The sequence below is a fragment of the Ctenopharyngodon idella genome, chromosome 5, assembly GCF_019924925.1.
Source record: "Ctenopharyngodon idella isolate HZGC_01 chromosome 5, HZGC01, whole genome shotgun sequence".
Taxonomy (NCBI): domain Eukaryota; kingdom Metazoa; phylum Chordata; class Actinopteri; order Cypriniformes; family Xenocyprididae; genus Ctenopharyngodon; species Ctenopharyngodon idella.
The window spans coordinates 23,661,982-23,683,789 of NC_067224.1; the positions used below are offsets into that span (position 1 = coordinate 23,661,982).

Below are 21,808 nucleotides of genomic sequence, written 5' to 3' on the forward strand. Positions count from 1 at the left end.
ATTAGTAAAGCTACTCATTTGAAATGGTTATCATGTTTCAAAGTACTTATATGGACTCTACAAACAAACTGGTACCAAAGAGATTTTGCCACCTTAGGTGGTACCAAATTCTGGCTTGGCCCATGGACTAATATGATCACAATACAGTTTTCATTTTGAACAATATTATAATTTATTTTATATCTTAGTAATAAATCTTTTTTTAAAAGACTGACTAACAGTGATTACGCTCAAAACAAAGACATTAATCAATTTATTTTTAATGTATAAAACTCCCTACATAAAGGCCTCTGTTGATCCTTAATTTAATAAAATACAGAAATATATAATATAACAGCAACATTTTCCAGTTAAGTAATTTTATATCACTTGGAAAAGTTGAAGTGAAAGAAACATTTTATTCTGTTTTGGAGTTTGTGTGTATGTTACATGACCTTAAGAAAAGCTTACATAATAGGATTATACTTCAGGGTAAATTTGAAAATCTTTGGAATAAAACTGAATACTGAAAAAAGCACAATTCATATTAGAAGGATTTCCACTGATCAGCAAAGTAACACATTAGTGTAATAACATACTGTCCTTATAATAATAATAATCAACTCTGACCAGGAATGGATCGAATTTATTTTATAACATTAACCAGATAGTTATTATGGAATTATATATGGAATTGTAAAAAATTCACAAGTGACATAACTATTAAATTAATCATTCCACTTAATTTTTTGCAGGTAATGGCTCAGAGTGTTTGCTCAGTCCTCATTTAGATGGGCAGAAAGGACAAGAGTTATTCTTGCTGGTCTTGAGCCAAACGCTGACACACTAAAAAAAAACAAAAAAAACAACAACAACAGTTATTAGAACACAAAGCAAATAATGTGACTAAATGTATATTTTGTGAATGTTACACACTCACTTCTCTGTGCATTGTATGGGAGCAGTTTGTGTTGTACTGGCTTCCAGTATCCACAGGATTCTGACACATCAAACAAAATTTCCGCATAGAGGACTGACAGAGAGAAAGGATTTGTTAATATGGTTCTAAAAACAAAAATGTTATTCAATAAATTCAAATTATCTGAATACTTGGTTGGTTTATGGATATATTTTAGGAAATAATATGCAGTAAACTGCACTGTAAAATATAGTAGGGCTTTGAAATGAGACTATTAAAACAGTAATAATATTTATTGCCAATACTTTTATTTGAAACACAAAAACAAACTTTTTTAAAGTCTTATTTTTATGACTCTGCTTTCTTATTTTATCTGATAGCAGACATCCTGAATTAGGTATATTAATTTTACCTTTGTATCATTCCTCCTTACTAAAAGGACAACTTCAGTAAAATATAGCACAGCTTACCCCACTCTCCCCTATAGTCCAGAGTATTTTGTTAAATGTGATTTAAGGAAAGGGGTTTAAAGCTGAATTCTACCTGCGTGGGTCTTGTGTGGAAAACCTGAGCAACCGGGGGACGGAAATGAGGCCGCATCGGATGTGATGGCTGGGCTATGGGACGCTGGATCGGACCAACTGAAGCAGGAAAGGCTCTAGCTCCAGATGGAGGTGCTATAGGTCCTGGTGGCTAAAATGACAATCATAAAGTTAAAAATTATATAAGCAATGCACAGGAGGAAAGTAACAACAAAAACACAATGAGGAAGAGTGAGAGGAGTGTGCCATCACACCGGTCTTTGGTTCTGCGCAAGTCTCTGTGCAACCTGCTGAGTAACATCATCCATCGACATGCCAGCCATAGTACCGCGCTCACTCTTGATTTGCTGTAGAACACGTGTTAACTGATCTCTAACAGACAAAAACAGAAAGGTCACTTTCAAAAAGCAATCCTTTCTCTTTGACAATAATTACAATCAAAAAAACTGTGTCAACAAGAAGACAAAATTATACTGGCTGCTAAAAATGTACTGGGAAGTAACCAAGCTTATCATATAACAGTGTATAATCTCAATACCTTGTGCATTGTGGGAAATGTGAGCCCAGTCTCTCCAGAAGCTTGTCCAGTTTGCCTGCCGGTGCAGGATTGGAGGGGAGGGGCTGGGGAGAGGAGTTACGCGTAGATGTGGTTTGCATGAACGTTTGGGGAAGGCGCACTGCAGCTTGGGGATGAAAACTGGCTCCGTGAGCAACTGAGGGTGCGAGGGAGACACCTGGAACACCTACGTGTGTCTGTGAAAGAATATGTGGGGCTGGTGTGACAGGAGCATGGGATGATGTTTGAGGCCGGCAGATGGTTTGCATGGGTATTTGAGGGGCAGGTGCATGAGTTGTCATAGGGGCATAAATGTTTGTGAGGTGTGCAGATTGTGGACCTATACTGATGGGTACGTATGGTGTGTTTTGAGGAGACGGGGCTGAAAGTGGTGGTGTGGCTCTTTGTGGTGGAGGTGTGACCGAGGGGTGGAATTGGGGATGAACTATGGGAGGAGAATTTGTGGTAGTTGGTGAACCACCGTTGAAAATGGGATAAGAAGCAGGATTCTGAAGTGGACTGATTATCATCTCCAACTTCGGAAAGCCAAGGATAAAAGAAATGACACGCAAACAAAAATATACATTACTTACATCAGTTTTAAACTATGCAAAATAATTATATACAATTAAACTCTGTATTCTGTCTTGAGCAGCAACTCTAGAGAACATGCAGTTTATAAAAGATGATGTGCCACCATATTAGAGGTAGTTGGTATGTTATACACTACATAATCATGCTTATTGCTTAGAAATGCTTATTTTTAATAAACTAGTAAATTTTACAAATAAAAAGATACTTTAAATTAGGACTTTGCCCGATGCAAACCAAAAGATATATACATACAAATAGTTAGAGTCACATTATTTTCACATAACGTATTATAAATATGACTGGATGGGCCATTTTCGACTTCGAACCATGGTAAAACAGCCAATTCTACAATAGCACAGTATTTGCCATAAAACAGTAGCACCGTGTAAAAGTTTCAATTCAATAAGATTTTTTTGTAAGAATCTAATACTTCTATTCATCAAGGATGCATTAGTTTGATCAAAAATGGCAGTAAAGATATTTATAAAAGATTGTAAGATTAATAAGATTAAAAGTTACAAAGGATATCTATTTCAAATAAATGTGTTTCTTTTGAACTTTCAATTCATCAAAGAATCCAGGGGGAAAAATGCATTTAACAATGATAATAAGAAATGTTTCTGGAGTACCAAATCAACATATTAGAATGATTTCTGAAGAATCATGTGACATTAAAGACTGAAAGTCTTACAGACCCCAAACATTTGAACAGTAGTATACCTTCAGCCCTAAGCCATATATGAATAAACTGACACTCACTGTAGGCACTGCTGGAAGTAATGGGAGCGGGACTGAGGGCAAACTGTCCAACTGTTCACCTCTCTGCAGGAGCTGATGGTTTTCATTAAACTTATTCTGTGAAAGAAAAACCGAAAGACAGAGTGAGAGAAGCTGCAAAATCCCTTTACCTGTAATTCACTGGTATTAGCCCCTCCCCTCACCTTTAGTCCTACCAGACTCCCGCGGACCATTGCCACATTGTGCTCCCACTTCTGCTGCTGGTGCAGGTGCTGCTGTGAAGGATGTAATCTGTCCAGATTAAGCAAAAAACCCTAAGAAATCATATCACCCTTATGCATGGTGATTTACTGTATTTGCATACCTGTCAATAGATATTAATTCACAAACAGTACCTGAGAAAATTAAGATATTTTTCGGCATCTGCAATCCAGCCCTCCACTTGAGAAAGCGCAAGCTCTTTCTGCATCTCAAGTGCAGCTATCTGCTCACACAGACACATGAACAAATAGACAGTCAGATTCATTACACTCTCTGTGCGTTTTCTAGAGCAGTGTTTCTCAACTGGTGGGTCGTGACCCATCGTTCCGAGTGGGTCGTGGAGTGCCTGAAAAAAACGTGTTGTTCTGATTCCGTATCTGCGGTCAGATGAGATGTTGTCAGGCTATATGTCAGTGTCATTATTCTAACGTTATTTTTGTAGCTTGTTAAGAAATAAAAAGTCTTTCGCCTCAGAAAACTAAACTTTCCTGTCCTGGGAAACTGTACTCGTATAGCACGCACTCTTCAATTGCACGCGCAAATGTGGCAGCGTGCGCCGTATATCACTTCATATATAAAGCCCGAGAGAAAAAAAAAAAGTACCAAATAAATCATGTAACTGGTACGTTGTGTGTTAGCTGGGAAGGATTTGCATGCATGTATGATGTTCATTCTATTCATCAGGAGCAGTTTCCATGTTTTATTATGGTTCATATTAGTATTGTGTATTTACCATGGTAACTGTTGTTTCTATAACCCCCCAAAATGATACTTTATTTTCACTTACTGTGTCATTTAGTATATTTCTAAATAACTGAGGTGGCTCATGCCAACTTACTAACTTTATTTTATTAACAAAAACTAGTTTGGCACTGCTATTCTATAGCCTTACCTTATTTATTCATCAGTATTAGTCATATTTGTACAATTTATGTGTATGTTAAGTAAAGTGGGACAGTACTTGTGTGTGTGTCACCAATTTTTGTGAAATAAATTTGGTTGTTGGGTTGCAACTTAATGACCATGGGAAAATGTGGGTCCCATGGCCAAACCAGTTGAGAATCACTGTTCTAGAAGATGTGCTGTGAAGGTGTAGGATTTGCCTCATCCTGAAGAACGGTCTGACTAGCTTGCTCTGCCTGTCTGCACAGCGTCTCCATTTCCACCCTCAGATCAGCTATTTCCTGCTCCCAGGAGAGCCTGCCACAAACACAAGCACAAAAACCAGATAAACACTCAGATCCAGAGACATTTGGGTGTTTCTCTGTTTCAATTTGAATATTTTACTTCTCTTGACTCTGTTCTTCAATCAGCATCTTGAGTTTCTTTTCTGTGTCCTCCAGATCCTGAGCCAATCTAAAACACATACATATCTTTTTCAATGAATAAGATCTATGCAATATTATATACTACCGTTTAAAAGTTTTGGTCAATACAATTATTTTGAAAGAAATTAATAATTTCATTGAGCTAGAATGCATAAAACTGATCAAAAGGACAGTAACAACATCTATAACATTATGAAAGAATTCTCTATCAAATAAAAGCTGTTCTTTTGAACTTTCTATTCATCAAAGAATCCTAAAAAAAAAATGTACCTGTTTATTCAAAATTTTTAAGCAGCAACACTGATAATAAGAAATGTTTCTTGAGCACCAAATCAGCAAAATAGAGTGATTTCTGAAGGATCATGTGACTGAATGACTTCTGAAAATTCTGAAATGACTGAAAATTCAGCTTTGCCATCACAGGAATAAACTACATTTTAAAATTTATTCAAATAGAATATATATCAAGATTTCGCAATATTACTATTTTTTACTGACTTTTTGATCAAATAAATGCAGCTTTGGTGAGCCTAAAAGTCTTCTTTTAAAAACAAAAGGATTACAGAACTTATTGATATTGTATGTTCTGCCCACAGCAGTATATTAATTTCATAAATATTTTAATGTCAGTTTACCTCGTTTTCTCCTCTTCCATTCGATCTTTCTCTGCAGTAAGCTCTTGCCGTTTTACCATAAAGTTTTTCCGTGTTGTCTTGCTGCTATTCAGCTCCAATTTAATTTGCAAAGACTCAATTTTTTCAATAAAACCCTGTAAAAAAAAAAAAAAAAAAAAAATTAACTTCAATACCAATGAAAATCAGGCTCAAAAAGTACAGTAATACCAGAGGTTTTGACAAGGACACTGTACAAAGTATTTCTATTCCCTATTGAGTTCAAGGGAGATTTTAAGCACCTTTCTTGCTATTCAAATGATGTAAATGTCAGAACCTGTATATATTGGTGGTTTTTGATGTACAGATGTGATGCTAAACCTGGTACTGATGATTCCTGTCATCTCTTGTTTTTTCCAGACTGTGGACACAAATGTTGTGGTGCTCCTCCTCTGCCTCATGCTGCTTCGCAAGAGCCTCATACTGCTCATTCAACTCAATACTGTAGTCTTCTAAAGCACGCTAAAGAGGAAGAGAAAGGGATATATATATATAAAAAAAAAAGAAATATTAATTTTTAAAAAGAACATTATAATAATACGTTTCACTATTTCTAGGAAACTAATTAAATAAGCAAATTTATTGCATCATTTATTTGTACTCCTTTTATAAGAGGATACTCTTACTTCCATTGAAACTGGATGCTTTTTGAAACAGTCAATTCATGCAAATGTATCAATGTGTTTTGTGTTAATATTATGTAATTACACATTTGTATAAAATCAAGTAAGATTAGGAAAAAACAAAATAGAAACATTTTCACTTCTCAGACATTTGAAAACCACTACACAAATTCACATTTCCAAAAATATCTGTAAGACATTCGTAAACTCCACAAACAGTAAAAAAGTACAGGGCTCCAAGGCTAAATTGTCTCCTAATTCATATTTGCTAGAAAACTAGTATATTTGTGCAACAAATCTCTCGAAAGAACAATAATAAGGTTGCTCTATCCAGAAGTACAAGGCTAATGTCACACACACACAAAAACAAATGTTGGTTTCAAGTTCAACATCAGCATTTTTGCTCAACCCTGTATAAGATTTAAAGAAAATCATGTTTTCAGCATTTCATATAGCAAGGACCACATCAAATGTCCTAACAAGTCATTTTCATTATATTTCACTATATTTGTAAGCACATACAAACTTGGTGCTTACAAATATAGCTTGCACACACACACACACACACACACACACACACACACACACAGACAGTCATCAAGAGAACCTGTAGTAGGGTGCTGAAAACTTACCATATCTGATTCCCAATCCTCATTTGTGTTTGTAGAGCTTTCCTCTGTCCAGTCATCAGTCTATAGTGGAGATAACAATCAAACTTCATTTAGATGATCACTTTTGTGAAATGGATCATTGGGAGTTTTTTTTTTTTTTTTTTCTCAGACCTGTACGGTTTGGCTCTGTCTTTCATTGCTGGGTGTATACGTGCTGTAATCTTGTTCTTCAGCATACTGGTTGAATACTGTTGGGAAGCTGCTCTCAGTGGACCAGGGCCCGGCTGATGAGCTCCATAGTGAAGGAACCGGCGGAATCACTGCAGAAACGGGGTCCCTGCCAAGAGAACAGGAATAACCGTGCTGCTGAACAATTCCAAACAGAAACACTTTAAAACCCCACTGTAAGCTGTTTTGTACTTACTGAAGTAAGTCTTCATCTAAAGCCGAACTCCACTCTGTGTGTATTTCACTTTCCATTTACGTTACAGGCAAATTTAACGACAAAAGTCTCTGGATCTAAAAGACAATATTCAGATTTAAAACGTAAGCGTAAGCATTTTTATGAACTCGTACTAAGACTGAATTTACACCTGACAACACATATTTTAAATGACGATGGTTATATTTCCAGTAAAATATGAGCGCCAACAGCAGAGTTAACGAAACAGCACAGAAATTAAACCGAAACTCACTCTAAACATTCAAAGAGCTGGTCTTGATGGTCAAATAAGTCACAGTATACGCAGAGTATATGTAATCTAAATAATTTAAGAGAATAATGATCTTTTTTAAAAAGGCAAAGGCAACTGGCGCAACTTTCATGACATCATCTAAACCTGTTTTACTTCCGGTGTTACAATATATCCAGTTCGTGAAATATTTGGTTCCATATTCAGTTCCTGTAATATTTTGGGTGACTATTCCTTTCTATTATATACCTAAGTTGCGTCCCAAATGACGCACTATACACTATGTACTTATGCACTATGTACTCATCCATGTAGTGTATGGATTTTATACGCTTATTTTGTCATTAAACATCGGAGTCTGATCCCCCCTCCCCCTCAGCAACGTAATTAAAGCTGCGACAGTTGAGTGCATGAAGTGTCCAATATTCCACACTTTGTTTTTTTCCTTTAATTTAGTGCATCATCCAGGATGCACTTTTTCTTTTTAGAATTGTCTGTGTGAACGCACTACTCGCACTATTTAAAAACGTCATAGAATAGTGCAGAAGTACGCGAATTGGGACGCACCTCTAGTATACTTGGAGACTATTCCCAACCAGGGGTATATGGAAAGATTTGAATGTTGACTGGCTTGACAAGTGTGCATTTACTTGTGTGACTTTAATGATAATTCGCCATGATATCTAGTATAATAGAAAAAACATAAGTAGGAAAACATTTGTAGTTTGGTGTTGATAAAGGGTATGCAAACCTTAATGGTTCCATGACAACACTGGCTTTCTACAAAATAATCAAGAAATTAACCCTAATAGGGTGTTTAGGGTCAATATGACCCCATTTTTGAACTTTCCTTAGTTAAAAAAAAAACATGCTTCCCTTCATCGGAGTGGCATAAGATTTTGTGACTTTTTCTACATTATCTATCTATACACACACAAAAGGCTGGTCTTGATTCAGTTTTTCTGAAAGTATGTTAAAAAAAAAAAAAAAAAAAAAAAAAAGTCACACTCTGTGTATGGGGTCAATATGATCGCAATCCCATAGCCTACTATCCGGACAGGATTTGATTTCTCTCATATTCTGATTCACAAACAAATGGAATAACAATTGAACTGGGCTACACTGGTTGCGCTGTGTGTTTTTGAATCACCACAAAGAACCGGTTCATATGAGTCACCTGTTAAATCTCTCCTGCATATATTTCTTGTAGCCTAGGGGGGTATTTTTCGATAAGGATAATTAAGGCGATATTTTGCTAATTGTGTTATTGTGCTGGTATGGCTGGTTTAGGCCTGTCCTTTATTGTGTTAGTTAAGCAAAATCATCTGCTGAAGTCTATTGCACATATAGATATTCATACATGCATATTTCAGGTCTTGGGAGTCTCGACTAATGAGCTGATGATCTGAATTAGATGTGTTTGATTAAGGAGACACGGAATGCAGTGTTGGGGAGGCTCCAGGAATGTGTTTGGGAACCCCTGCCTTATGCAAATACCTAGCGTAGATGCTAGCCAATTGCGTTCATGCAACACCAGAAAGAGGAACATCAAAATGGAACAACCGCAATGATAAGCTTTTCCTACATTTTGATGTTCCTCTGTTTTCTGGTGTTTCATGTACGCAATTGGCTAGCGTATGCACTGGGGTGTTTGCATTTAAGGCAAACTGATTGAAAACTTTTCAACTTCTGCTTCAAGCAACACCAGTGATGTGATGCAACAAACACACAATTCAGTTTGGCAACGCATGATGTCACCCATTCAAAGTAAATGAGACGAGTTAACACCGATGCCCGGTGTGAATGCACTGTAGTGTGTTTTTTTTTTCACTAGTGGAAAATTAAATTAGAGAGCTTTCTAACTGTAATTATTACTAGTAAAAATTCAATTGTAGAGCTCTGTAATCAAAAATGAATGGAAGTCAATGGAGACATATGACCAAAAAAATGCATTTGTTTATCTCTCCAACTGGAATTGTTAATTGAATTAGAGAGCTCTGTAATTGTAATTCTTAGTAATAATTGAATTAGAGAGCTCAGCTCTCGAATTTAATTGTTACTAGTAAAAATGCAGTTACGACGAGTAACGCTGGAAACATTAAATGCTAAAATGGCTTGCCATGAACCCTGATGCAGTGCAAGAGGGAGAGGGGCTGCCAGTAGGGCTGTGTATTGACACAATTTTCACGATTCGATTCGATTTCTATTCACATGCTTGCGATTCGATTCAATTCGATATTGATTATTTTGGATGTAGTATATCAGTTACAGTACATGGCAAATTTTCTAGAGATAAAAAAATCTCTCAACTAATGCTGTAAACTACACATGGGAGTCAGTTGGTACTACTTTACTATAATAATGAAGGTTAAAATTAACTTATTTATATACAAACACTTAAATTACACTCAATTATGTTTTTTATAATAAATAAAGTTTTTTTCTCTTTAATTTAAATCGTGGCTGACATAACTGATTTATTCAAACATGCATTAAATATTGAAGAACATTATAATGAATATGTAACGGTGCATAGCTAGGCTATATCAGAATGCTGCTTTCTAGAGTTCACTTTTCTAGCTGACTAATGAGTTTATGGTCACTGAATATGTTTTTCTGAGGTAAATGTGACGTTACGTGACATTGTTTACAAGCTGTTTTGTTGACGTCTTTCCGCGGTTGAAACACTGATTGAGCTATTACACAGGACATGATACGGATTTCAGTAAGTTGTACTGTATATTTTAACATACCTTCAGATGTTTAGTCGTGTTTATTTCTGGTAACTGGTATAGCGGAGGAGAGGATGTTCACATGCGCTCCGTGCTGCTGCTTCTCTTTAACTGAGGCGCTAAAGCGATCTGTCACGTCACATTAAACAGCGCCAAAACGGTATTTATTTTTTTAATCTCATAATAAGATGGACGTCATTTGAAATCTGAGACTATACTTCATATCAAAAGTAACAAAGCACAAAGATTACTGCGATTTATTGGATGGGAGGCGCGCTACATGCCCTGTTCATTCATCAACTGAACAGACTAGACTAATCGATTCTTGGGATTTAAGAATCGATATCGGTTCGTAAAAATGAGAATCGATTAAAATCGAAAAATCGATATTGTTTACCCAGACCTACTATTCAGCATGCCTTAGAATAAATTCTAATATAATAGAGTTTCCCATGATTGATGAGAGGGGATATTAACATCAAGTGACATGGCATCTGACGCAATGGCACATCCGGTGGCACTTCCGGTCTTCATTGGCATGTGTCACTTAAAAGGTGTGACACGTGCCATTGACATTGTCGCGAAACACTGACACTGACACTGTGTTGCGGTCTCGCGGACCATGTCGCCGTATGTTGTGACACCTGCAGGAGTGACTGACAGATGTGTTGAGCAGCTATACTGACGTAATTGATCAAAATCCTAAATAAATAGTATAACTTAGATACATATGTTTTTTTTTTTAATCCAATTAAACGTATTAAAGTCGGTCATATTTTTTCAAACATGTCAGGTTTGTTGGAAAAATACTATAGTAAATAGGTTTAGTAAAGTACTTGAATTAATTTGTTGTGGTAATTCTATAGGCTAGCTGCTGTGGTAAAATAACTATAGTAATGTAAACAAATTACTCAATACTGTAAGTTTTCTACAACTATAGGGTATATTATACTACAATACACTACAGTTTACTGTAGTAAAAACTAAAGTATACTACACTATTTATTACTGTTTGTCAGTTCACTATATTTTGATACTGCTGTATTTTTTTTTTAGCACAAAAAATGCCCGTAATAAGTTGTTTGCAATCACGTGGTTCTGGTGACGCGCGAAATACCGGTGGAGGGCAAGCAGTGAAAATTAGAATGGAAGAGATGGAGAAAAGTCCTTTCTGTGCTGGTTTAGAAAGGTATAAACGGAAAATCACAACATTTGTTGGACGTGATCTTTATGTTATGAAGAGGAGCGACTTTTCCACTGAATTGAAAGACTTTCCTGCCATCGAGGAGGTAGATATAGAGAATATGAAGCTGCCGTCACGCCATGTTCAGTTCTAGTTTGGTTCGTTTATATCGCGCTGCCTTTCTGCTAGTGATGTTAGGGCAGTATTTTTGATTTTCTGTCGTGATTGTGAAAAATGTCGTCATTGTAGATCATTTATGCTGAATCGAGAATTGCAACAGGAGCTCACATCATCGTTCAAAGAAATAACTGGACGGTGTTATACAATTGTTGTCTTTTATACGTGTAAAAACACACTAAGGGAAGCAGGTTGAGGAGGTGACGGGAAGACGCCGTATATCAAATCTAATAATGTCACTGATTTAACCCACTCCCTAACACTCAATAAAATAATAACATAGCTGAGCGTTTTTGAAAGTGTTGTATTTTGTTTTGGTGTAACATTTCATTTGCGAGTATTACTCTCACCCGGTTTGTGAATGAGTATAACAGCCACTTCAGAACTGTTCACGAGCTTTTATGGGTTTGATTTTGGTTGTCATTTGTTTAAATAAATACAAAAAACAGTATGTCGGTGTCTATCATCATAGACTGTAAACAAGGTTGTCTGTCCGCTGAATGTTACCCTCCGATTCTCCTCCGTGGCCATATGGGAAAGTGAATATTTACAAAGAAAACATTAAAACTACACTTGCATTTAAAGTTACACCCTTCCAACAAAGAAATGAATCGACTTCTGTCAGGTTGTTAAAAATTTTTTATTTGGACGTTTTCTACCATATGATGGCTGAAGCAAGCAGCGCGTGACACTGTTCTCATGGTAACCAGATCAACATTGTGAACGGGATAGTACAAAACTTAAGTGAAAACACCAAATTATCATTCAGTGGGATAAAATAGCTTCTCTTCCCTGCAAACGATACCATGAAGAATGTAAATATTTAACCAAGTCAAAAACAAATAAGGTAAGCAGGTATCCATATTCATTTCAGTATCAGCAGACGCAAAACGCTATTAAAGGCGACAACTTTTAAAGTTAAAAAACGATATAAGTTATAAAAATCGGTATAAGTTATGTAAACGATATAAACACCTTCTGGGTTCTCGATTTTATCGATTTGAGCAACCATAAACGATGCAAAACATACGAATTTTGAGTTTTTGATAGGATTCCTATATAGAAAAATCACTCCCTGCCCTCCGGACTCATTCGCGCTGCTGCAGTGACGTCATGTGCAAACAACCTATTGAAAGCACAAGGAATAAATCAGGGGTCACTGCGAATACCGCATTAACAGTCGCGTTTTTGAATGATGCTACAAGCACGCCGGTAGGTGCCAGTTTAAGTAGGCTAAGTGTATATTGGTCAGCACAAGATAACCTTACGAAAATTAACTATGGTTTTACTATGGTAAAACCACTGGTACATGTCACAAGTTTTACTGGCACGTGCCACTATCCACTGGCATATTATACTGTATGCTGTGCCACCTCCAGTAGCCTATAGTGGCACATGCTGCTGGCTGTCCATTATGTAGATGGTGTGACATACGCACTTAATGGCAGAATGACATTTAATTAATACTTTGCTTTCATACATGGGATTTTTTTATATCCATTAATTTTTACATCAACCATTAGGTTACGGCTTATGTTTAAAACTGTGGCCTGTTATATGTATTTATATTTACTTTTTTAGTTTTGACAGTGTATTTAACTACATATTATAAATATGTAATTTTTTTTATAATAATCTTTCTAATTAAAGTGGTACCAACCAGCAGGAGTATGTCATATGTGCCACCACAAATTGACACTATACCACTATACCAATACCAGTCAGGTATTTTATATAATTTTAAATTAGCATGAGAGAAAATGCCACAAACCATTACAAAGTGACACTTACCATTGTGAAATGAATTATGAGAACTGGCACCAACCATTCAAGAAGTGTGCTGCCTTGACAATGGCTCTTATACTGCAGAGTAATGTAGGTGTGTAGATACTGCAGAAACTGGATATTACAATGTGGCTACTAACAGCAAGACAAATCTTTTTACAAAGCATTTGGGAATCTCCAGAAGGAATGCATGTTCACATTGTTAAAAATGCATTTGTCTAATTCCATAATTCCATAAAATTGTTTGTGAAATATTAAAACCATAGATGAGAACTACTTACCACATATTAAATTATATCTATATTTCAAATGAATTTGTGGTTATTGTAGAGTAATCCCCACAGTTAAGTCATGGACTGAAGTCATGAAAAAATGTATACACCTTTTTCAGTAAGCAAAGAAAGAAAGGCTCAACAAATATGTAAGTTAAAGCAATGGCTTTTTTCTTTTAATAGATAGATGCATTAGCATACTTCAAGTCAGTAAAACTTCACAATTTAACATAAAAAAATCAAGTGATTGATCATGTCTAAATATTTATTCAATTAAATATATTTATTAAATTTATATAAGTAATCTGTTAGGACCGGTAGCTAGGAGCAACTAGACTAGATACATGTATAGCCATACAGGCACCTAGTGGGTAAACCATGGCATTACAAATGAAAATTATTTTTCTGGACATATGAGAAATATTTTCTGTAAAATACAGAACATTTAATTAAAAATAGTTAAGCCTAAGGTGTACAGACACATTGACCACCAAGGAATATGAACCATATGCTGTAATGTTTAATTAAATTTCTGCAATTATAGTGAAGCTGTCATCTATTTTGCTTAAGCCCATTCAAATACATTGACAGGACAGCTGGTTTGTTTGGAAGAATGTTACAAAATTTGAAAGCTGAGACTTTGTTTCGTATCAAAGCAGGGTTGCCAGTTTGGCCTGAGGTTTACTTGGGCAGAGTGAGAGCAAGACAGAGTCTGAGAGTTGGCAAACCTGTGGCGCCCCCGGTGAAAAAATACTATAGTAATTTATAGTAAATACTATAGTGTTTTTGAACCATACTATAGTAAATTGTTGTATACTGTATATATCATAGTATTTACAACAATTTGTTAATGAATGCTACAGCATACTGTAATATTAACTATAGTGAACTGATAAACTGTAATAAATAGTGTAGTATACTTTAGTTTTTACTGTATTGTAGTATAATATACCCTATAGTTGTAGAAAACTTAGTAGTATTGGGTAAAGTAATTTGTTTACATTACTATAGTTGTTATATTACCACAGCAACTATAGAATTACCACAACAAATTAATTCAAGTACTTTACTATAGTACTATGGTTCAAAAACACTATAGTATTTACTATAGTATTTTTTCCACAAACCTGACATGTTTGAAAAAATATTTAGTTTTTAAGAGTTTAATACGTTTAATTGGATTTAAAAAAACACTATTTAAATACTATTTATTTAGGATTTTGAGCAATTACATCAGTATAGCTGCTCAACTCATCTGTCAGTCACTCCTGCAGGTGTCACAACATACGGCGACATGGTCCGCGAGACAGTGTCAGTGTCAGTGTTTCGTGACAATGTCAGTGGCACATGCCACTATCCACTGACACGTGTCACACCTTTTAAGTGACACATGCCAATGACGACCAGAAGTGCCACCGGATGTGCCACTGCATCAGATACCATGTCACTTGATGTTAATACTGCTGGTGCTCTGTGCTCTGCAATGTTTTTTTTTTCACTGCTTGAGAAAAAGGATGTGGTGCGAGAGCAGTGTCTATTTTGTGTGTCAGTCACGTTGAATGCGTGAGAGTTGATAGCCCTGGTTTCCTGCTATTGTAAAAAAAATAAAATAAAAATAAACTGTTTACTTGCATACTGTTTGTATATTAACTATTAAGAAAATTTCATCCAAAAAAAAAAAAAAAAAAGAAATTAATTAATTCATAAGCCAATGAATGCAATACTGTGTTCCCATAAGAAGTATCTGATTTTCCTGATCAGTTAATTCTGCTGTAGAGCACACATCTGCAGGATTTGACAGACTCATCTCCAAGATACCATGAAGGATATATTTTAGAAAATACTCAAACCAGCAATGTGCAGTTCCCATAATATGCCCAAAGTGAAGAAGCAGAATTTGGTACAGCAGAATGAGGACACCAGCCGCATGTTAGAACTTGACTGAAACTCAGCAGTCAGTGGGTGAAGAGAGAGAGAAATAGAGAGAGAGAGGGCAGTGTCGTTCTCTGAAGAAATGTGGAGTAAAATAAATATGAAGGATCTGCTGCCTGATACTGATACAGCTGGAAAGTTCAGGTAGAGTAGGAACACCTAGAGATAAAGAGCTCAGTGACATGCAGAGATTTAATTACTGTCCGTGCAAGCGGAGCTCTTCTGCACAATAAGTAAAGCAAGACTTGATTTTTTCTTTCCCTTCTGCTTTATTTGACATTTTGCAGATTGTGTAATTTTGCTGATTTTTTTTATGATCATCAAGTTATAGTTATAACTCCTCCCGCTGCTTCCTCTTTCTGTATAGTCAGAAACTTAAACTGCACTGTTGTATGTAAATCCAAGTAGGCTACACCATCATCAAGGCATGTGGAGAAATGTGGTCTGACTTTGGACAAGAAAGAAAGTGCAGAAGAGAAAAGAAAATCAGCAGCACAGAGAAATATCTACTGTATTTGCATTTACCGCTAGTCAGCACAGCAGCAAACAGTATTTTGCATCACGACTACTTTTTCAGTCTCAGAGGGTATGATATATGATTCTTGTTACTGTGCGTATGTGCTATAGTTTGAGAGTGTGATGGAGCTGCAGCAGCGTTTTTCTGCGTGCGTAAATGTATATGAAGAGGGTGAGGGAAACACAGAAAACAAGGAGACGCAGAAAAATGATGTTGTTAAAACAGAAGACATTTATCAAACTCTTCAGTACCCGTCGACAGACCAAAGAACTATTAACAGTACAAGACTGTTCTCAGGTAAGACAACAGAGGATGGGTGGATGGAATTCAGGGAGCAAAGTTTTCATCGTTTACAATCGGTGTTTCTGTATTAATCTTTATTAATCTCTGTTTAACAGAGCGTTATGAAAGGAAGTATGTGTTTTTACTGTTTGCTGTGAACATTCTTATCTCAACCATCATCCTTACCATTGTGAGCCTAAATTGTAAGTTTTATGACAGCATTCGAAATTTATTGAGGTATTAAATAATAATCGAAAAAATGGTTTGTGACAGTAATGAGTACATTTAAGTGTAGTTTGACAAAATATTTATGAATATCATGTGTTTCCACCCCCTTAGACTCTCAGAACAAAGAAACACAACCAATAAAAGGACAAAAAGGTTAGTTTAAATTTGTATTAACTGCTGAGAAGGAACTAATTTTGCTAACTAACTGTCAGCCTGCACGTGTGAAACCTCTGAAGAATAAACTGTTTCACACATTCATATCTGATGTGTTATATGTCTGTCTTTTACACATTTGATTATTCTTAATTTTATCTGTGTTGTGCATCATTTTATGAGCTAAAATGGAAATCTGAACTGTTAAAATTACTCTTGTGTGGTTTTGTTCTAAACTTGTCCTGGCGTGGCAGATGCAACTCACAAAACTAATACTAATACAAAGCAATTAAAAAAAAAAAAAAAGATTATTTAAATATTCATAATTTCTTTGATTTCTGTCAACAGATATTTACTGAATGTACTTTGTTATCTTTCAGAAGTGTGGCTTCTCTATGAAAATGTGTTTTATTTGTTCTGGAGTGACAACAGTAACTGCAACGCTGCTGAGAGCTTCTGCTCTAAGAGGAATGCCAGCCTTGCTGTGTTATCTAGCCATAACAAAGTACAGCAGCCATTCATTCACTTCTCTCTTTTTTGCCTTTTCTGCATAATTACACTATATTAAGAATTATACAAATACTAAGAATTAGGAATTGATGCAAAAACAGTATGGAAAACAGTGCAGTAACAATACCAGCAGTACAGTAGAATAAAAAAAACAATATTTAACAATATATAACATAAAAAATAATAAAGTATAATGTAATTATTTATTAACAATGAAATAATAATGTGAACAGTGTTCCATTACCACTATTACTGTACATGAGAGTAAACAGAATTAAAATAATTACATTATTATACACAGAGCTTATGAAGATGATGTCTGATTCTGAGACTGGGTTGAACATTTGGCTGGTTCATATACTTGTCAGGGATATTTGGTTATGTTTGTTCTTATAGTTGCACATTCATGGACTTTTAGTTAGTATTCTTTAATTCTTGTGTTCCTTTTCTTTCAGTTTTCTGCTCATTGTTTGTCGTCATGGTTACTAATATGATATGTCATTTGTTTCAGTTGTGTTCACCCCGTTACCATTAGTATTTATGTCATTCAGTTTCAGTTCTCAGTAGTGTTGCCAATTTAGCTATTTCGTCACTAGCAACTCCCTCGCCCCTTTTGAGACTTTTTTTCAAAAGCCTAGCAACAAATCTAGCAACTTCTTGGAAAAACCATATCTAGATTCTTATCTCACTCACTGATCTATATTTATATTTATATAAATCAGTGAAATCACCATTATGATGTCATCTAGTGACATTTTGCAATCAGATTTAGCAACTTTCAACTGAAAGCAGTTAGCAACACTGGTTCTCAGTTGTTCCGGTTTACATTAAGTTAGTGCTTGTGTTTCTTCTGTTCCCTGCGATTGTATGTATCTTTGAAGCTTATTAAAGCACATTTATCTAATTCGTCATCTTCGTGTTCCTGTCCTCAACCCTTGCTGACAATACTGAATCCGGGGTAATTTTACCTCATAAATCGGTTATTATTTGGTTCTTATTTATTATAAGGTTGAGTAGGTGTAGCAGAGAGGATTTGAGAGTGGCATAAAGTTTACTATATAAAGTTAAAATTTAATTAAATTTGTTTAAATTTTAATGAATTAAAAGTGAATGTTGTGTGTGTACATGGGCAGGTCTGGTTGATGTCTAGAAGCAATGGAAAGCAATTTCTGGTGTTAAAAGCCTCATCAGACGGATCTGGGGACAGTGATTCTTCATTTGGGGTAATGCGCTTGAAATCTACAAATTTTTGTCTTCATTTTTAAATTTTAAACCATTAAGATATTTGTGAAATTTTTTTCTGAACAGGCAATTACCAAAATTAGATGGTTGAAAAGCTTTTAAAGGGATAGTTCACCCAAAAATGAAAATTTGATGTTTATCTGTTTACCCCCAGGGCATCCAAGATGTAGGTGACTTTGTTTCTTCAGTAGAACACAAATGATGATTTTTAACTCCAACCGTTGCGGTCTGTCAGTCGTATAATGCTTGTCAATGGGAACTCCATCTATAAGAGTCAAAAAAACATGCACAGACAAATCCAAATTAAACCCTGCGGCTCGTGACGACACATTGATGTCCTAAGACACGAAACAATTGGTTTGTGTGAGAAAACGAACAGTATTTATCGTTTTTTTTTACCTCTAATACACCACTATGTCCAACTGCCTTGAGCATCCGGTTGGTGAGGTCTAAAAACGCGCTCTGATGACGGAAGTGATCTCTCGCGTGTATATGTCAGTGAGTGCGAGCGATCACTTCCGGCATCAGAGTGCATTCAGACCTCACACACCGGATGCCGTGCGTGCGCTCAAGGCAGTTGGACATAGTGGTGTATGAGAGGTAAATAATGATATAAATACTGTTCGGTTTCTCGCACAAACCAATCGTTTCGTGTCTTAGGACATCAATGTGTCATCACGAGCCGCAGGGTTTAATTTGGATTTGTCTGTGCATGTTTTTTTGACTCTTATAGATGGAGTTCCCATTGACAAGCATTATATGACTGACAGACCGCAACGATTGGAGTTAAAAATCATCATTTGTGTTCTACTGAAGAAACAAAGTCACCTACATCTTGGATGCCCTGAGGGTAAGCAGATAAACATCAAATTTTCATTTTTGGGTGAACTATCCCTTTAACGCTGTTGGAAGGTTGTAAAACTTCAGAGCTTGGAAAACAAATTGCTGTATACTGTAAATGTGATTCTCTTTGGTTTTTTTGTGTGTGAGTGGAAAAAAATATGTGTAGAAAAGATGAGAAAATTAATCCAAAAAATATTGAAACATTTCTGGGCTTAATTGTTTTTTTTCAGTAAAAGACTTTTATTTGTTAAAATCAGTAAAATTATAAAGTATTCTTACATTAATTATGTGTTTCAATTCACAATTCTGTGAACGTCATTTTGATACATTTCTGTAAAAATATATTTCTGACTGTTCTGGTTGTGCCTCAGGGTGACGATAATAAGTGTGGCATCATGACCTCTGATGTTGATACGGATCATGGAGAAGGATTTGTTTGTGGGAAACCCATATTCCCAGATTTTGAAGCCACTGGACTTTACTGATGATCCTTATCTTCTCAAGCAGCACTTGTCCTTGTAACTCCAGCAGTTTGCAGTGATCCAGATAACCTTGTGTGCATTTGTTGGCCAAGAATTTTGAATTTAAGCTTTTTAAATTTAATGTAGGTTATGCATGGGACAGTTCCACAGGTCAAAGTTCAGCTTCCAGAGAACAAATATGCATATGTTGCATATGTTTAAATAATATTTTCTACATTCAGTTTATATAATTTTTTACTTTTGTTGAGCTTTTCATTTTGCTTTATATTGTTTCTTGCTGTTTTGTTATCCCTGAATAACCTCATGTATAATGTTTAATGCTTTATTAATTAGTGCAAGGTGAAACTCTTGCTTCCTTGCTTTCAAAACACTTGATGAATTCATTTCTAGGCAAATGGAATCAGGTAGATCTTTGGCTATGACTACATTTATTCAATAAATTCTTATGATCACTTGGTTTACCGTTTTTTTTCTCATTTCTCCTCTCCTGCTTCTGCCGCTAGGCTGGAGTTATACTATCTTTATAAACGGATTACATCAACTAACTACTAACTGCTTTACACAAACACCTAAAGTCAGCAAGTCCTAAAGGTGTATGAGAGTTTTATTCTGGGTTGTAGCGCCCTCTTCCTGTAATGTTTTGAAGTGTTGAACTGTTTTAACCGTTGTTGCAATTAAACAATAACAAAACGTAAATCTAACTAGTAACATCAAGCTGGTATTCTCACTTTAATTTTAATTAAAATAATGTTATAGTTTCTATCAATGTTTTTATCTTTTTACTTATATATTTCATCATAGCCATGACTGAGCACGTTAACTGAGGTGTTCAGAAGAAACAGCGCAACAGTACAGACCATTATTCAGGTATGCCTATGCTATATCAATTAAACATCTTACTTTATACAAACATCCTTGTACAAACTCAAATTTAAAATCTTTTTGCTGTTGTTTGTTTCATTGTACTAGAAAGAACTATTATTCTTTCATAAGAAGTTGTAAGCTAGCTGGCAGCGCTGTATCAAACAATTATCAGCCATTTATAATGTAACGTTTAGTTATTGTTCAAATTACATTATACGTTTCACTGACTAGATTTAAATTTCATCAAAACGTGACAGAAAAACGATGTTCATGAGTATGTGTTGTTCCACATCTAAACGACTTCAGTCTGCGCTGTAGGGATGGAATCCGGAGATTCTCTGTCACGATGGCTGAACTCTGATATTTTCATCGTGTTTGTGGTCTTGCTGTTGCTCCTTTTGCTGGTCATCTTTGCTGTATGCTGGCTCATCAGACGACACCACACACAGAGACCCACAGAGTACTGAAACACACACACTCACACACACAGATATGTTTAACATATACACAATATCAATCCCACCACACCCTATCAGGGGTGCTCATCCCTGTTCCTGGTGATCCTGAGTTCAGTTCCAGTACTAGTCCAACACATCTGTTTGTAAATATCAAGTGATCCTGAAGATCTTAATTAGCTAGTTCAGGGGCCGGTTGCATAAACTGCTAAGATAGTCTTACAAGTTTGTCATCAATTATTTTTTCTTTAAGACTGTTCATAACTTTTTTAAGTCAATTACATAAACAGTAGATTAGTCGCATTTGACACTGAAAAGTAAGACTGATTACACCTAACTAACTGCTAGTTGGTCATACTAGTTCAAAAATGAAAATTACCCCATGATTTACTCACCCTCAAGCCATCCTAGGTGTATATGACATTCTTCTTTCAGACAAATATAATCAGAGTTATATTAAATAATGTCCAGGCTAATCCATGCTTTATAATAGGAGTGGATGGTGTCCCAAATTCTAAAGACAGAAAAAATGCACTCATCCATTATAAAAGAAGTCCACACGGCGCCGGGGGGTTAATAAAGGCCTTCTGAAGCGAAGCAATGCATTTGTGTAAGAAAAATATCCATATTTCAAACT

General features: G+C 35.7%; 2 protein-coding genes across 3 annotated transcripts; one reads left to right on the forward strand and one right to left on the reverse strand.

Annotated features, from left to right (window-relative positions):
* Window positions 1-244: 244 nt before the first annotated feature.
* rnf214 (ring finger protein 214) lies at window positions 245-7,695 on the reverse strand. The gene is made up of 16 exons (XM_051894944.1): window positions 7,518-7,695; window positions 7,247-7,341; window positions 6,994-7,159; window positions 6,844-6,903; window positions 5,910-6,050; window positions 5,553-5,686; window positions 4,877-4,945; window positions 4,693-4,789; window positions 3,724-3,812; window positions 3,532-3,619; window positions 3,350-3,445; window positions 1,979-2,532; window positions 1,695-1,812; window positions 1,442-1,591; window positions 920-1,012; window positions 245-825 (listed from the first exon to the last, which is right to left on the reverse strand). Exons 2-16 carry the CDS (start codon window positions 7,300-7,302, stop codon window positions 763-765), a joined length of 1,974 nt encoding a protein of 657 aa, XP_051750904.1. The 5' UTR covers window positions 7,303-7,341; window positions 7,518-7,695; the 3' UTR covers window positions 245-762.
* Window positions 7,696-15,951: 8,256 nt separating this feature from the next.
* Window positions 15,952-20,304, forward strand: LOC127512361 (uncharacterized). Of its 2 annotated transcripts, XM_051893186.1 has the most exons (6): window positions 15,961-16,409; window positions 16,511-16,597; window positions 16,734-16,775; window positions 17,156-17,280; window positions 18,419-18,508; window positions 19,742-20,304. In XM_051893186.1, exons 1-6 carry the CDS (start codon window positions 16,235-16,237, stop codon window positions 19,853-19,855), a joined length of 633 nt encoding a protein of 210 aa, XP_051749146.1. In that variant the 5' UTR covers window positions 15,961-16,234; the 3' UTR covers window positions 19,856-20,304. The 2 variants fall into 2 exon arrangements, with proteins under 2 accessions (XP_051749147.1, XP_051749146.1); XM_051893187.1 differs by lacking the exon at window positions 16,511-16,597 and having other exon boundaries at window positions 15,952-16,409.
* The last annotated feature ends 1,504 nt before the right edge of the window (window positions 20,305-21,808 follow it).

Excerpts from the sequence above, each read along its gene's own strand:
- rnf214 (XM_051894944.1), bottom strand. The coding sequence starts at position 7,302 with ATGGAAAGTGAAATACACACAGAGTGGAGTTCGGCTTTAGATGAAGAC. Across the intron at positions 6,051-6,843 it reads AGGATTGGGAATCAGATATG|CGTGCTTTAGAAGACTACAG; the intron begins GTAAGTTTTCAG and ends CTTCCTCTTTAG. Across the intron at positions 5,687-5,909 it reads ACAGGAATCATCAGTACCAG|GGTTTTATTGAAAAAATTGA; the intron begins GTTTAGCATCAC and ends TTTTTTTTACAG.
- LOC127512361 (XM_051893186.1), top strand. The coding sequence starts at position 16,235 with ATGGAGCTGCAGCAGCGTTTTTCTGCGTGCGTAAATGTATATGAAGAG. Across the intron at positions 16,776-17,155 it reads ACCAATAAAAGGACAAAAAG|AAGTGTGGCTTCTCTATGAA; the intron begins GTTAGTTTAAAT and ends GTTATCTTTCAG. Across the intron at positions 18,509-19,741 it reads ACAGTGATTCTTCATTTGGG|GGTGACGATAATAAGTGTGG; the intron begins GTAATGCGCTTG and ends GTTGTGCCTCAG.